Source organism: Orbicella franksi, chromosome 14 (genome assembly GCF_964199315.1).
Source record: "Orbicella franksi chromosome 14, jaOrbFran1.1, whole genome shotgun sequence".
In the NCBI taxonomy this organism is placed as follows: Eukaryota; Metazoa; Cnidaria; class Anthozoa; order Scleractinia; family Merulinidae; genus Orbicella; species Orbicella franksi.
Window position 1 is genome coordinate 8,390,713 of NC_138158.1, and position 14,778 is coordinate 8,405,490.

The 14,778-nt window shown below is 39.2% G+C and overlaps 1 protein-coding gene and 1 long non-coding RNA gene across 3 annotated transcripts in view; one reads left to right on the forward strand and one right to left on the reverse strand.

Moving 5' to 3' along the window:
- Nucleotides 1-14,778, forward strand: part of LOC145468436 (DNA excision repair protein ERCC-6-like 2) — a 132,055-nt gene that overhangs the window by 100,972 nt on the left and 16,305 nt on the right. Inside the window, exons 2-13 of one of the 2 annotated variants that reach the window (XM_081452149.1) lie at nt 484-1,756; nt 3,904-3,962; nt 5,424-5,547; nt 6,019-6,110; nt 6,611-6,662; nt 7,195-7,265; nt 7,377-7,427; nt 8,345-8,584; nt 10,646-10,749; nt 11,668-11,796; nt 12,959-13,051; nt 13,694-13,900. In XM_081452149.1, coding sequence (XP_081308275.1) covers nt 1,653-1,756; nt 3,904-3,962; nt 5,424-5,547; nt 6,019-6,110; nt 6,611-6,662; nt 7,195-7,265; nt 7,377-7,427; nt 8,345-8,584; nt 10,646-10,749; nt 11,668-11,796; nt 12,959-13,051; nt 13,694-13,900 — 1,326 coding nt within the window. In that variant the 5' untranslated portion in view covers nt 484-1,652. Of the gene's footprint in view, nt 1-141; nt 1,757-3,903; nt 3,963-5,423; nt 5,548-6,018; nt 6,111-6,610; nt 6,663-7,194; nt 7,266-7,376; nt 7,428-8,344; nt 8,585-10,645; nt 10,750-11,667; nt 11,797-12,958; nt 13,052-13,693; nt 13,901-14,778 lie in introns of those variants that run through there. The other variant, XM_081452148.1, reaches the window with a different exon arrangement.
- Nucleotides 7,346-10,299, reverse strand: LOC145468494 (uncharacterized). The gene is made up of 3 exons (XR_014042214.1): nt 9,742-10,299; nt 9,576-9,595; nt 7,346-7,415 (listed from the first exon to the last, which is right to left on the reverse strand). It is a non-coding gene; the product is annotated as an uncharacterized LOC145468494 (long non-coding RNA).

Below are 14,778 nucleotides of genomic sequence, written 5' to 3' on the forward strand. Positions count from 1 at the left end.
TAATGTTATCTGTGAAGGAGTTAACACTTCCAAAGTCGAAGATTTTGCCATGGATTCGAGTTTGCTGAATACGATCATACAACAGAACACGCATGAAAGAGATTCAATGCAGTATGTACATTGTAAAATGGCAGCAGGTGGCAAGAGAGTTAATTAAAACCCGAGAAAGGACTTCATTTGTTCGTTCATTTCTATTGTATTCTCCTGTGTTAAGCGCGCGTGGCGATGTAAAAGCGTGAGGAGCGGCAAGAAAACGTGGGGGACTAGGGAAAGGAGGAAATCTGGGGAGAGTGAAGTTTCTCCTTGTTTAGATCGAGCGCGCCAGACTTAAAATTTTTTCCCGTCTATCCCTGCTTGTGTTGTGCTCTTGACATGATGTATCTATCATTCTCATAACTTCTCGGTAGTTGTTTGAAGACTGGATAACGCTAGTTAACAATTAGACCCGCAGCCCGCAAGGGCTACCGGTCAATAGCCCACGAGGCGAAGCCGAATGGGCTATAGACCCGTGGCCCTTGAGGGCGAAGGGTCTAATTGTTTTAGTATCACCCAACTAGTCGGACAGAAAAGGCAATAATAAAGCTAGCAAATGCAAGTTGAAGAAATATTTATTTGGGAATAAAACGAAAGAAAGCGTCACGCTCGATTGCGCCAATTTCGCTACTCGAGGACTATTACTAATAGTCCTCTAGTAGCGTAGCCAATTAAAATGCAGGATTTGCATTAGTCCACTAGTTGGGTGATACTACTACTACTACTATCCCGCATCGGTTTGATTTTGTTTTCTGGATACAAATATCGGTCATCAGCGTAAAACCCAGACTGCGGACTGACCGGGGTGGGTTAAAATGCAGACTGAGAGTAAATTGCAGACTGTACTAAGACCAAGGGTAAAATGCAGACTACAGAATACAGACTACAGACTTTTTAAGAGTATATCGTGTTATTTGTATTATCGAGTGCTGACCGTAAAAAGGGTTGTTCAGGCTAATCGGAGCCTGAACATTACTTTGGTTAGATTGAATATCACTCAGGTTTGCTTAAATAATGCTCCAGTTAGCCTGTTTACGGTTTAATAGGTCTTGATGATGAAAACGACCTACAGTCTAACCTGGTCTGCAGTCTGCATTTTAACCCTGGTCCGAAGTTTACACTCACCGATAATGAAATTGCTTTCGGACCAGCATCCGCCATCGCATCAGTGGAGCCTTACAAACGTTACCTTTCTCTCCACTCGCTACAGCAAAAGAAATTTGAATTTTGGTTCTAGATTACTGCGCCAAAACGAACCTGTGGCGTTTTCATGTCTCTCAAGGCATTGTGGTATAGATAAGCGCTGTAATGTAACTGGACAGCGTCAAACCGCGCGAAAACTGAGACACAAACAAATATGGCCGCTTAGTTGGCCCCTCAAACGAGCCAAGTAAAATTTTCCCACTACATCCCAGCTTTAAACTGAAGCGTGGCATTTTGATGAAAAGCCATTTAAAATCGGGATGCCTTCTATCGTGACCTACAGAGTTTTCCAATGCTTCGAGACTCAGATCGATAGAGTGACCGACTTCTTATTAGCAGCTAACGTAATGACACATGTATCTATCTGAGAATTTTTTGCGCCAAGCCGAGAAAAGTTGGATTGAAAGCAAGGGGAAATGGATTGCGATGGATCTACTACGGACGACGATTCGACAGAAGACGAAGAAGATACGAAAACAGCTGATGATAATACAAACAACTGGAGCTCTAAAATGAGATGGTAAGTTAACCTAAGTTGTGCTAAATGATGTTTTCAACTCGTATTGAATTTTAATTCATTGAAAGTATGTGATGGAAAAAGAAACCCGTTCATTTATAAAAATTAAGCTTATTCATTTCATTGTGCATTTCATTGTGGGTCTCGTTGTATTCAGAGCCATCATACATCTTTGAGTATTTTAATTTTTTTTTGAAATGTAGGGGCGGATTTAAGAGTTTTTTGTAGGGAAACGGGGGAGGTCCAAACTTTGGTTCAGAAACACTGTGGAAACCTTTTTGGTGGAAAATAACTTCTTTAACCACAGTCACAGTTGTATGTTATAATTGTAATTTAACATCAGTTTCACTGGCTCTTAAGGTCTACATGAATTCTGCTCATAAAGGTGCACCATTTGCCAGGGTGCATTCTGCAAGACTTCCACACCAAAAAAATGCCAAGGCTTTTTAAATTCCTCGCCAACAATTGCGGCTTCACTGCTCACTGTTAAAAGCTTAGCCACGAAAAAAGGAAAAAACCCTCTGGTACCCAGGGTACTAAGTGCCTGGCAAGCGGCCATTGGGAAACTTTGGACTCAAACGGATCATATACATGTAAGATACCCGTTATTCAGTATGGGATGAAATGGCGATGAAAGGAAGTTAAGAAGCCGTAGTTATCACACCAAGCTGCCTTACACAGTTAAGCATTTATACACCAGCACCAACAAATATAAATAAGCACACTGCTGTATGCCAAAAACTTCAATCCCATGCCTGTATGCTGCAAAATTTTAAGGTCATGCCGAAAATCTTCAGCATATTCCATACTGAATGCACCCTGGACCATTTGAATATTCTCCTAAGCCATCCTGATATGTCTAGATTCTTCACAAGCCAGAGAATTAACATTTAGCTTTGGCAGAACTAACACTGAGGGAGTGTATACCATTATAAGCAAAAGATGTATGTTTGGATATTTATCCTCATCAGCATAATTTACACACCCAATAAGATTTCCCAGTAGTGGTAAAGCTGGTGTGCACTGTTTCCCTTTTACCAAGGAAGAGATTGCGCAGTAGAGGAGGGTGTAGGCAGATCCTGTTGTAAATATTTTTGCTTTTCTGCTAAATTATTTTGATGATTGTCATGCTTTACAATTGCAAATGGAACCAAGGCAAAATTTCGACTCCAGCTCTGTTATTGTCACTGAATCTTAAATTCATTTCTACCAGTAAATGATCTATAAAAGGTATGACAACATTAACGTAATAATGCATTTCCAGGTTTACCCTACACTGTAGGTGTACATACAATGTTTCTACAGGGTTGTAGCTAAGAAAATACTCTTCTGGCTAAGATTTTAATTGAGCCAGTCACCATTTTTGGTGAGAGACTTGGAACAAAATTTTGGTCCCCAACCTTTCGCAACACACCTTGAACCCAAAAACTGCTCATTGGCCTTTACAGAGTGATCTTCCGTCAAAATCCGGCTGGTGATATCTTCTTTATCGGCCGGCAAATTTCACCGGCAGTCAGCGCTTAGCAACATCCCTATTCCTGTGTGTCTGCCTCTCAGTGATTCCTGGCATTGAGACTGTAGCGAAAATCTTTTCAGCCAGTCAGTCTAGAGGTGTCTTCAAACCATTCATGGCATTCCTCTTCTGTGTTTGACCTCACCATGGTAACAGCTTCGATATTGTAGTCAAACATCTAATAAGTTTGGAAAACATCTTGATAATTCATCTGAAGCTTGGCTGCAATGGTTTTGAGTGTTTCTAGTCAATTCTTGATGATCAAAAGTGTTAAAATGATCAGCCGAAAGAACAAGGTTAATGGCCAAGTTGTCATCAGACCATTAGAAGACACCCCAAACAATTACATCAATTTCTTGAATTTACCTTGAGGTTAGGTTAGTGGCAAAGTTCAAGGCAAATTTTGTTTAAAAAACAACAACCACAAAACCAGTTTCACAGTGATAAGTGATACCAATTCATACATTCAATGTCAAACAAATAGTACAAAAAAGAAAGATTTGATAGAGTGTCCAAATCCCCCAGACGCTCCCCCTGGATCCACCACTGAAATGTTTTAATATAGATCTTTGATCATCATTTTTTTAATGATTAATGTCCATAGTCTGTTCTTCTACATGTATCTTTGTCACAACAGTCCAAACAATCTCAAGCTTGAGGAGAAACGCAATGAAGCAAGACGTTCAGACTCAGAAGGTGAAGTATCATGAAAAAGGACATGATAATTGTATCTAGTTCAAGTTATGCACCTATCATTGTCAAGCATAAGGAGGAGGGGGGGGGGGGGTGGATCCCTACCCCAAGGACAACATGATCAGTAAAGTGTCAAAATTTTCCACCCTGGGGTAAAGGAAAACTCATAAATATGTCAACATGCAGAGAATTGTCAAGTTCGGAACGCAAAAACATGTACAAAGTGAACGCTTTTTCCCTTCAATTATACGCACAAGTATAGACAAACTATGAATGGTCTGTATAAAAGGATGAAGGAAAAAATAGATTCACTCACCTGCCCATGATTTTTTTCCCAAAATGATTTCTATCAGGGCCTCACAGCTCCCAGTGACTTCTATTTACAAGATGCAGATGGCTCATCACCAGACTCTTGGTCTTCGAAGATGGCAACAGTGTCAAATTCCCTACCCAGGGTACATCACGTGTAATTGAAATCCCTACTCATTGGACTGACTTCACAATCAAATTCCCATGGGTAGCTCCCCTCCCCCTCTCTGGCTGGATATTGAAAGGCATAAATTATATGCATCAAAGAGTTTTACAGTAAATTGAAGAAGTCACAGTGCCCTGATAATAAAATGTGCTGGACTCTGGGTTTTGAGCATTCCATGTTTGGCCCTGGCAGGTCAAGGATGTTGTTTGTGTTCTTGGGTAATATACTTCACTCTCAAAGTGCTTCTTTTTAGCCTGGTGTATAAATTAAAACGGTAAGGGAAATTTGGATGCTGGGTGTAATCCTGCGTCAGATGGACTACTTTACTTAGTATAACAAAATTAAGGTACACTGTAGTCCCAAGAAATAACTCATTTTCACATCACTCTCTAATGATGTAGACTAATATATGTAGAAAGTATTTATATTTTTATGTTGATAAAATAGTAATTGAAAATTGACATAAATTATATTTTCACTAATTAATGCATTTATAGTGGAACTCCTTGTTACGTCACCTTGTTATTACGGCCATCTTTTTTTTGTCTGAGTGAACACTCATACATTTTCTTACAAAAAAAACAAAAAACCATTGATGTGGCCACCTTGTTAACAAGGCCAGCAGCCACATTCTGAAATCCCAACCTGTATAATCCTTATTTTACCCTGTTTCTACAGCCACTCAAACCAGCTACAATGTATATAAACATGTTCAACTTTCTACTGTTAATATTTTACATATAATCACATGCTAATTCAAGTTTCAATTTGTATTTAATTATACCTGCATTCCAGATGCTCATTAAAGAACAGTTGTCTAGACCAGTCATGAGGTTTGACCCTACCCCATTAATGCGGCCACCCTGTTAATATGGCCAAATTTTTCTGGCCTGTTGGTGACCATATTAACATGGTTCCACTGTAGGTAAGATGTGCTCTTACAATTAAAAGTCTCTGACAATCTGTTTCTTGTGTTTAATTATGTCAAGTGTGGCACAAGGGGCACAGTTGTCTGGCTCCATACAGCGGAGATAATGAGTATTATGAAGCTATAATCAACTCTATCCATGATACCTCCAATGGACACAGAGAAGCTGTTGTCACCTTCATTGGGTAAGGTTAACGTAAAGAAAACTAATCCAAGTAGGGTGGGATCATGTCTATGGCAAATGGACCCAGTTAGGTTCAGGACTGTCATTAAGTTTCCAGTTACCTGTAGCCTCGTTCTCCACACCTGTAACAAACTTGTTACTAAAGTGGTTGAATTCTATCAACAACAGGCAATTTCACCCGTAGCTTGATTGTAGGATGCTTGATCAGCATTCAGAAAGGTCATACTGTTACATGTAGATTAGACTCACAATGAAAGATTAACTTTGAATCTTTTAGAAAATACACTATCTTGTGTTCTCAGCAATCCATTGTTTTTAGAGATGATTGAATATTATATATATACAGTGGACATGGCCTTGGTTCATATATTCATTTAAGTTTAATGTATTCTTTTGCTGTATGATATTCTCTGTATTATGCAAAATAAAATGGTGGTTGTTTTTTTGTTGGTTTGTTTTATTTTACTTAAAGCTATGAATCTGAAGGAAGTGAAGTAGTTCCCGTTATGGCACTGAGAAAAACCACAACTGAACATCAAAAGAACTCAACGGAGAAAAATAGTGGTTAGTTTGTGGTCTTGCCCACAAGTGGCTTGGCTTGAATTATAATTATTTGATTTGATTTTTTTTCTTTCTTTAACCTTTTTTTTTTTTTTTTTTGCTTTCTCTCTTCTGATTTACTTTTTTGTGGGGTGGGGGAATGGTGAGGACAGTTATGAATAGTTTAAACTGTCTGAAGTGAGACAACAATAAACCAGGAATGTTTTTATCTGATTGAATATGTAATTTCAACAGAATTATTCCAATCAGTTGTTCAAACTAGTGATGCACGTAGCTTTCAATCAGAAACTAAGAAAAATGGTTTCAAAATGTCTTACACTGTACAAAATGTGCTTGATACAATTCCTGTTTACTGGCTGGCAGTAATAGCACTTGAATGAATTCTTTAATTTATTTTAAATAATAAAAGAAAACATAAAACTGTCAAGGATAAACTATTTTACTATGGTCATGGTGAACTGCATCTTTTTATTAACTCCTGTATGTTCCTCCTTCAACAACAGAAAACAGTTTCTTTTCTCATCTGAAAGGGAATGAAGCAGAAGAGATCATGAGGTTGGTATAATTGAAGAGGTTGGTTCAAAACCATGCTAAGTGACAATTTTGTGTGAAATTGTTTTTCCCCTCAAAAGTGCCTGAATTTTTGCATGTGGTTTTCAATTTAATAGAAAAACATCACCAGGGCTGTATTTTGTTTCTGCTGGTTTGTTCTTTGTTTTCAAGAAATGATGTATACAAAAAACTCACACGTCACACGTCATGTTCTGATAGTCTTTCAACCTGAGCATATCAAATATCATTGATACCTTTGAATTCCAGCAGACATCTGTCAAAAAGAAAAAACTGGGAGGTAATTAATATAATTGAGATACAATACAACAATACAATACAACAATACAAAACAATACAATACAATACAATACAAGTTTATTGTATCATACGCTTAGCTATTCAAGTGTGACATTACGTAATGAAATGACACACTGGCTAAATTTACAGGCATTCCACATAAATGAAAAATAAATGATGTCAAGTATGACCCTCCATACTTGTTATAACTGTTTGTGAATTATTTTGTCCAACACAGATTGAAATATGGTGAATATGATGTGGGAAGTGAAACTTGTCAAGATGAGGTGGATTCAGAGAAGGAACATGGTAGGAGTAGGCTGATAAAAGAAAAAATTCCTTGGCACATAGAAAACTAAATGTTTTAGAACAACTTTTTCTTTCCTTTCTTGTTTATTCTGTGTTTTCTTTCTCAACTAGATGTCATCAGATCAAAGGTATCAATGTCTTCATCAAAAGCTAAAAAGAAAGGTATGGTACACGGTGTATTTATTGTATAGTTTTAATCAATATACATTCACAGTATTAGTTAAACCCAAATTATGTAGTAACATTATCTTAAGCCCGTGAACAAAACTTAAGTAAGACCATTCCCCTGATTTAGTATTGCAATCATGTAATTTAATAATGGTCAACAATATTAATAATCATTTTTAAGGTCATAATACTTCTGACTGATGATTATTTTATGGAGAAAGCCATACTATTCACAGATGTTTTTCAGGAGGAAGAGGGAAGGGGGTGGAGGTCCAAAGTTGCTAATTTCATTTAATTTAAAATACAATGAGCAGCAGTGAGCTACATGTATGAAAGCAAAAACTGGCACTGCATTAAATACTGGCAGCTCTAAATAAAAAGATGGATACTTATTTTGTGCAAAAAAATTGCACATTTGTCAGCATTTTTATTTTGAACTTTGACATCTTGGAAGTAATATATCAAACACGAAAGACCATGTTTGACCACATTTCCAAACACTGAGAGGAGAATTGAAAATACGTGCTGCGTAGTATTTTTGACGAACTTTGAGGTGTTTGGAAATGTGGTCAAACACTGTCTTGAGTGTTTGATATATCTTCTCAATAGAAACTAAAACTAACGAGAAAATGGAGAAATAAAATCGTAAAACATCTATGCTAATTAAGATCAGATATCCAAACACCATTGTGGCCTTATGCTCCACTCACGAAGGAGCGAAGAGGATGAGTGAGTGAGTGATCCAAACACCATCACGGTCATGATTTTCTTTGTCTAAACTGGATGAATTATTAATGAGTTTGAGAAGTGATAGTATCTGTATGGTTGTAACTGATCTCAGTTGTACATGTACACTTACTGAATACATGTGGGTTTTTTTTTTCTTTCTTTTTTTTTAATCCTTGTAACAGGAAAATTAAATGTTTCTACCCAGCATAACAAGAGGCTACCCAAGAACAAGAACAAGAGGCTGCCTAAGATTAACAAGGAAAACCATTCCTCCATCACTGAGGAAGCAATGCTAAAATGTGGAGAAGATCCTCCTGAATCAACAAGCACATCAGCAAGGCCACAGAATATAACTTTTTCTGATGTGACTTGTAAGAAGAGTGATAGTGAAAATGAGTTTGATGCTGAAATGATAGCAGATGGTAAGCTTTATGAATGAATTATAAAATAATTATAATTAATTAATTATTGCTAAAAGTAAAAGCAATAATAATACTATATAATTACTAAAAGCAATAATTATTATTGCTTTTAGTAACAAAGTTAATTATCACAGAAGATTTTCAGGAGAGCCATCAAATTAAAAGTCAATATCAAAATACAATATTTACTAGGCAACACATGACAAAGTTAATCATTGACTTTGTTATTTGCATGTATTCAGTTAAAGTTGCCATCAATATTGTGAAAGAGGCATTTAGTGACTGATCTGTGAGACATGGTGATGAAGTTAATTTTCATGTGCAATCAAAACTTGAATCCACCCCAGACCGATAGTTAGACTGTGAGCAGTCTCTCTTTAGCTCGAAAATCCGTGGGAAAGAACCCCGGGGGCAGAGTGGGGGGGGGGGGGGTACTCCCAGAAAGGTTGGGTGTGGATGTTTGGCCCACTTCCCAAACCCTTACCCTACTTCTGACTAAAATCTGCGATTTTTGCTACCCTATTTTTGACCTGGCCTAAATTCCATACCCTATTTATGGCCATTGCGGCTGGCACAGTTGCCCTAAACATAAGTTATGAAGGACTTTTGTTGACGGTCTTATTGATAGTGATGGAAAAGTAGCTTTTTCTAAGAAACATACCCGATTCAAGAGTAAAGTACTAAAACCACACCCTATTTAAGACCAAAATGGCCAAAATCGATACCCTATTTATGATCAAAACGGCTGAAAAACCCTACCCTTGGGGGCCACACATACCTATATAGCCCATATCAGGGAGTACTCCCCCCCCGGGGGGGGGGGAAGAACATAAGGAAGAACGCAAAACAACATTATGAGCCTGCCAGCCTCGCAGTCTAACCGATACTCAGTCTGCCTCGCTTTTTAGGATTAAGTAAAATTAACTTGACACCAGTGTAACTACATAGATTAAACGAACCACTGTAATTATGGCTGGTAGACTTCACTAACCTCAAACGGAAGCCGTAAAACTAAAATAAATGCAAAAATTACACTAATGACTTGATGCGAATGTTTGTCGAACGACGCTACATAAAACACATGAACGTAAAATTCGAAATAAACTTTAGTACAATAACTTATTAAGCTTAGGACATAAAAATATACACTTTGTTACCTTGTCCAGCCTTAGGACTGCGAAAGGGACAAAAAAAGGCACGCTAAAACGAGCGTAAATCCACGGAAATCTTAGTCAAAATCTTACGACCACGTTGGTAAAAACACACTGGTCACGTGACCGAAAATGGCGCGAAACGTAACCGCGCGCGGACTGAGCTGGCTACAGTCACAACCAGTAACGACTGATTCCCCTACAGTCAAGGATTTCTTTTATTTCTTATTTGTCTTGCTCACATCACTTGCATATTAGCATCACTAACTTATTATACTATTACTAACTACATGTATAATCGTAATAATAACAAAATTGTCGATCGCGATTGGTTCTCTGCTCGCCTATTTGTCATGTAATCTGCGTGTGATCACATGGGTGTCTAATTGCAGGTATCCATATTACATTTTTTGTTATTGGATACCTATAATTGGATAACTACACCATTCCCACATCAATTGCTGGCGTTTTAATGGCTTCCTTCTTAGCGTTTCCTACAGATGTTGAAACTTACAGACAGCGCCACTGACTTTCTTACTCAAAAAAAGTTCTAAAAAAACTTTTTTAATCTTGAAATTTGTTATTGATACAATGAAATTGGAACTGGATCTCGTGTTGTACAATTCAGAGAGTAATGATGCTCGTAATTTTAAATTGGCCTCGTGTTGTGCTCTCGTCCGATGTTGAAATTACTGGCATGGTTCCTTCTGAATTGTACTTCGCTCAGTACAAACACTGTCACGTATTATTATGATACAACACTTGTTGAAGTTGAAAGTGTACTCTATATCTACTGTAAGTACAGCATAAACACATTTTATTTTCTATGCTCACTCTGTAGTGACAGTTAATGTGATTGTCAATGATCTCACCTCCAGTTTGGTTGGCATTCTTATCATTTTCGTTGCAGGTTTTGATGACCAAGATATGGAAAGGCCATCCTTTACACAGCCTGCCATACATCCTTCAGTACCTTTGCCCCTGTCCAAACCTGGAGTTGAGCCAGTCATCCAGGTCAGCAGTAAGCGTGTACACTGTATGTCAGTCGAGTCATCACTCGTTGGTCAAACATTTTCAGCTAAGTGGATTCGACGAGCTTTCGTTGCACTGTAAAATTCTGAAAATTCACCTTATCTTTCCGTTCTCTCTTCACACCACTGCTACCCAAATACGATGTCAAGTTTGTAACGTTTAAAATCCTCTGAGGATAGCATTTCTCTCCAAATTTATTAAAGTTAGATTAAATTCTTATTACTAGGAAGATACGTGGAGCCACTGGCCACATGTTTAGTGCGCTCACCTCCGCATCAAGTGGTCCAGGTTCAAGCCCTGCCTGGAGACATTGTGTTGTGTTCTTGGGCAAGACACTTAACTCTCACAGTGTCTCTTTCCACCCAGGTGTATAAGTGGGTACCGCCGAACTTAATGCTGGGGGTAACCCTGTGATGGACTGGCATCCCATCCAGGGGGGAGTGGAAATATTCCTAGTTGCTTCATGCCACAGAAACCGGGATAAGCTCCGGCCTGATGGGCCACTTGGCTCGTATGCGGACTTTACTCTTTTTGTTAGCAAGATGCTGTAACTTCCTTTGATTTTCAACACTTTACTTATGCGTTCAGCCTGTCTTATGTCAGTACAGAATGTCCAGTCTTTCAGCTTGGATGTTCATTTGTATAGCTTCTTTTATTTAGACTTCAATGTTTCATATCGTTTGTTTTTAAGAACTTTCCAACACGCTACTCTTGTAAAGAGCCACTCATACTCTACAATGTCAGATGTAAAATCGTTTCCAATTTCAAACCCAACCATTATAAAATAGAAATTCATTAACATAGTTTTCAGCTGCGCTCTATAGAAAGCCACCAAAGAAGTCTTTTGAACGAAAATACGCCCTTGAAAAGGCTTATTTATTTCCGGAATTTTACTTTTAGGTTCCAGCCACCATCAACCGTTATCTACGGGACTACCAGCGAGATGGCGTACGCTTCTTGCACCAACACTATTTTGAAAACACAGGTGCAATCCTGGGAGATGATATGGGCCTGGGTAAGACAGTTCAGGTGAGGAATTTCGCATAATGTATCAATATTAGTCTTTCACTTTCTGAGGCTGCCAAGTTTTGCCAAGATATTGGGAAGAGATGCATAAATAGTACCACATGACAGTACTGCTCAAGAGCTTTCATTTGAATGGTCGCACACTAGCATTTTATCCACAGACTTAAAAGTTAGAACCACATTGTACAGCATAATAAGCAGCACCACATGAAAATACTGCTCAAGAGCTTTCATTTGAATGGTCACACACTAGGGTTTCATCCACAGACTTAAAAGTTAGAACCACCTTGTACAGCATAATAAACAGTACCACATGAAATTACTGCTCAATAGCTTTCATTTGAATGGTCACTCCGCAACCTTCAAGAAGGTTAACTGTTTTGCATTTGCACTAGAAAACACTGATGAGGTGTGGCTCTCAGTCTCCGGCCGAACATGTGTGAAGAAAACTATACTAGTCTTGCAAGCTGTAGCTTTTTATTTCCTTTCAAATGGCCATTGTATTCTGTGCACAAGGCTCGCACAACATAGTACCGGGGTTCTCAGTCAATACCCTGTCACTCCTAATGGCCTTCTCCTACCTTTCTCCCCCATTAGCCTGCCCCTGACCCAATTCATTGTTTTCCAACTAGTGTCTTGTTTAATCCCAGTAATTGAGGGGTCTTTCTCAGGCCGCGTCCACACTACGCCAGCCGGAGAAATTTGGAAACGGCGTTTTCACTCTGAAAACGTATCAAATGTTTTCCGTCCAGACTACGCCGAAGGAATTTAAAAACGCAACAATCACCGGTCATTTTGGATTTGTGTTTGAGGAAAATCGGTCAGGGAAATCACGTGATTATCGTGACGTCATCGTTTTCGAAAAGCTCCGTTTTCAAAATATTTCCGTCTACACTAAAATGCAAAGCAGGCGTTTTCAAATTCCTTCGGTTTGAAGAGCGTTTTCGTGACGGATTAGTATGGACGGTAGGCCTAACCGTAGAAATAAAGCTGCGTTTTCAAGTTTCAGATGGTACCCTGGACCTGAACCTTTCCTCCTTTCCAGTTATTCTTCGCCTTCAAGATCTTTCCTCGTGCAGCATTTTCTCTCCTTTTTCTTTCAGAGTGACAGGCCAAGTGAACATTTTTGTACCGAACTAGATAAAATAAATTCTGCTTCTTTTAGGTAATTTCTTTTATTGCTGCCGTTTTGGGGAAGACTGGAACGAAGGGAGACATATTTTGCAAATTTATGGATGGCAAGGCGACAGGAAAGCAAGTAAGCTACATATGTTTTATTTTAATTAGAGTATAAGTCACGTCCTGGTTTTTTGGAGTGATGATCAATCCTGATTTAGGACTTAAAAAGAGTGTCCATAGTTAACTTCACTACAAAATGAGGATGGACTTTTATATTTAACAAGTTTTGCATCGATAGAATTATTGCACACAGTCCCTCTTATTCTTGAAACGACAAGACATATGGCTTGTTGATCAAGCATGAGGTCAAGATGGCTAATTATTGGCCAAGTTCATTTTTTTGCGCGCTTATGAACCGAGACGGAGTCGACGTCCATAAATAGGCAAAAAAAATAACGAGGCCAATATCCAGCCATCTTGACCGAACAAGCTTGGTCAATAAAGGATTTATTATATGGAGGAAGAACTCTATTTTCATGCGGGACATAACGGGCAATCGCGAGGGGGAAAGAGAGCACAGTCTTGCCCGCTCGGGTAGCCAATCACAGCACAGGATTCGGTTCATCTTGCCCCATCAGGCGATTCACGGTGTGTGGTACGTTGTCCGAAATTTATCAAAAAAGCTTATGGAGATCATCTTCAAATAATTAGCTACTCGTACATTAGATATAAGAGCTCTCCATTCTCTGACGCCCCAACATTTTTTTATCTCTTTTCCAAGCAAGGAAAGGTTAGCCATGATGAAGGTGCCTTCTTGATTGTAAGTCCAGGATCGGTGATGTACAACTGGAGGGAAGAGCTTGAGACGTGGGGACATTTTAAGACGGGGCTCTTCCATGGCAACGCCAGAGAGGCCACTCTGGAACGGGCCTCGAGAGGGCGGCTGGATGTTGCTTTGACCACTTACGAGACGATGAGAAATCATTTGGTAGGTTCGCTGTCTGATTCCTTTGAAGTATTCGTACCCGATAGATTAAGTCAGTTATTACGATGTAGGAGGATGAAGCCATGAAAACACCAATTGAAAAAGATTATAATAAACCAACAAGAGGCTTAGAGCAGCGTCCACACTACGCCGGAGAAATTTGAAAACGCAGCTTTATTTCTACGGTTAGGCCTACCGTCCACACTAATCCGGCACGAAAACGCTCTTCAAACCGGAGAAATCTGAAAACGCAGCTTTATTTCTACGGTTAGGCCTACCGTCCACACTAATCCGTCGCGAAAACGCTCTTCAAACCAGAGAAATTTGAAAACGCAGCTTTATTTCTACGGTTAGGCCTACCGTCCACACTAATCCGGCACGAAAACGCTCTTCAAACCGGAGAAATTTGAAAACGCAGCTTTATTTCTACGGTTAGGCCTACCGTCCACACTAATCCGGCACGAAAACGCTCTTCAAACCGGAGAAATCTGAAAACGCAGCTTTATTTCTACGGTTAGGCCTACCGTCCACACTAATCCGGCACGAAAACGCTCTTCAAACCGGAGAAATTTGAAAACGCAGCTTTATTTCTACGGTTAGGCCTACCGTCCACACTAATCCGGCACGAAAACGCTCTTCAAACCGGAGAAATTTGAAAACGCAGCTTTATTTCTACGGTTAGGCCTACCGTCCACACTAATCCGGCACGAAAACGCTCTTCAAACCGGAGAAATTTGAAAACGCAGCTTTATTTCTACGGTTAGGCCTACCGTCCACACTAATCCGGCACGAAGACGCTCTTCAAACCGGAGAAATTTGAAAACGCAGCTTTATTTCTACGGTTAGGCCTACCGTCCACACTAATCCGGCACAAAGACGCT